This window comes from Sinocyclocheilus anshuiensis, unplaced genomic scaffold, assembly GCF_001515605.1.
Source record: "Sinocyclocheilus anshuiensis isolate Anshui unplaced genomic scaffold, SAMN03320099.WGS_v1.1 scaffold442, whole genome shotgun sequence".
Taxonomy (NCBI): domain Eukaryota; kingdom Metazoa; phylum Chordata; class Actinopteri; order Cypriniformes; family Cyprinidae; genus Sinocyclocheilus; species Sinocyclocheilus anshuiensis.
The window spans coordinates 203,205-204,636 of NW_015542354.1; the positions used below are offsets into that span (position 1 = coordinate 203,205).

General features: G+C 37.1%; 1 protein-coding gene across 1 annotated transcript in view; it reads right to left on the minus strand.

The window, feature by feature from the left end:
• The window catches only part of klf12a (Kruppel like factor 12a), a 12,628-nt gene extending 11,889 nt beyond the window's left edge, over window positions 1-739 (minus strand). Inside the window, exon 1 of the mRNA XM_016490299.1 lies at window positions 713-739. Within this exon, the coding sequence (XP_016345785.1) occupies window positions 713-739 (27 nt within the window). The remainder of the gene's footprint in view (window positions 1-712) is intronic.
• Window positions 740-1,432: the final 693 nt, after the last annotated feature.

The following is a 1,432-nucleotide window of genomic DNA, read 5'->3' on the forward strand; positions in this document are numbered from 1 at the left end:
CAGAAGATACTGAAATTACAAGGGGAGATCAAAGAAGTCGGACAGTCAACATTATACATATTGACATAAAAACAAAGGAAAACCATGTGAATGGACACTTTCTGTAGATACAGTTATTTTTTTTTAATAAACTGTATGTTTATGTACATGTATGTAGTCTTTGTACTTAATGCTAAAATAATAAAATAAAATAAAATAAAATCACAGGACATTTACATGAACTGAGATACTATTGTAGTTTTATTAATGTATAAATATAAATATAAATATAATATATAAATATATTTTTATATTTTCCATTTTTATTGGAATTTTAGTTAAAGTTTTAGTAATTTTAGTAAATAGTGTTTTTAAAATTGATTTTTATTTCTGTTTTAATTTGAGTTATTTTACTACATCATTTTTTTGGTAACACTTTAATTTAGGGACCAGTTCTCATTATTAACTAGTTGCTTATTAGCATATGACTTAACTACCTTACTACCTATTAATAAGCAGTAATTAGGAGTTTTTGAGACAAAAGTAATAGATAATGGTTTGTTAATAGCGAGAATTATTTGTACCTTAAAATAAAGTGTGACCTTTTTTTTATTTCAATCAACATTTATTTTATTTCAAATAACAAACATGTTTTATTTTTCAATTAAAATTTTTTTTTAAATTGAAAGCATTGGATCTAAGTTATTCCCTGATCCAATACCTATCGAATTACATGCACCATAACAACACCTTTTACCATAATGTTGGGAATTTGAAAAAAGGAGGTTTGTATGTTACAGCCAGTTCAGTAGGTTTGTTGGTCAAAATGGCAGACAACAACAAGGCTTATCAGCTCAGCAATTTCATTGGCTGTTTGGGCTGTCAGTCATTTATCTGTCATGAGGTCATTAAGACAACAGAGCTTCTGTCTCACCTTTCCTGTGCATCCTGTTTTCCTCCAGCAGCGGCATCATGAGCCTGCTGTTCCCCAGCGATCCCACTCCAGGGTAAACCAGCGGCATGGGCTGCACCACCACCGGCACCCGGCGTGGGTGGAGGTGGACTGGGCTGGAGCAAGGAGGCATCAACTGGGGTATGTGCAAAAACGACTGCCCCCTGAGACTCCTGGACGGGGGAGAGGCCACCACTGGAGACATCTTCAAACGAGGAACAGGGGTTATAACTGAAGTGGAGGAGGATGAAAGCATAGATAATGATGACGGTGATTTGCTGGAAGGAGGGGAGCGTGGACAAAATCGTATTGATGATGAGGGAGACGAGGATAAAGATGAGGATGCTGAAAGTGACGGGGAGGTTCTGGCTCTGTTGGTGGATAGGTCCACGGGCTCTGTTTGCGTCTGGAAGGGGTCGGACAGGAATCGTCTATCATCTGATGGTGTCCGAAATCTGCGGTTCAACACCAGAACGCCCATCTCTGTGTAGTCATGGATCA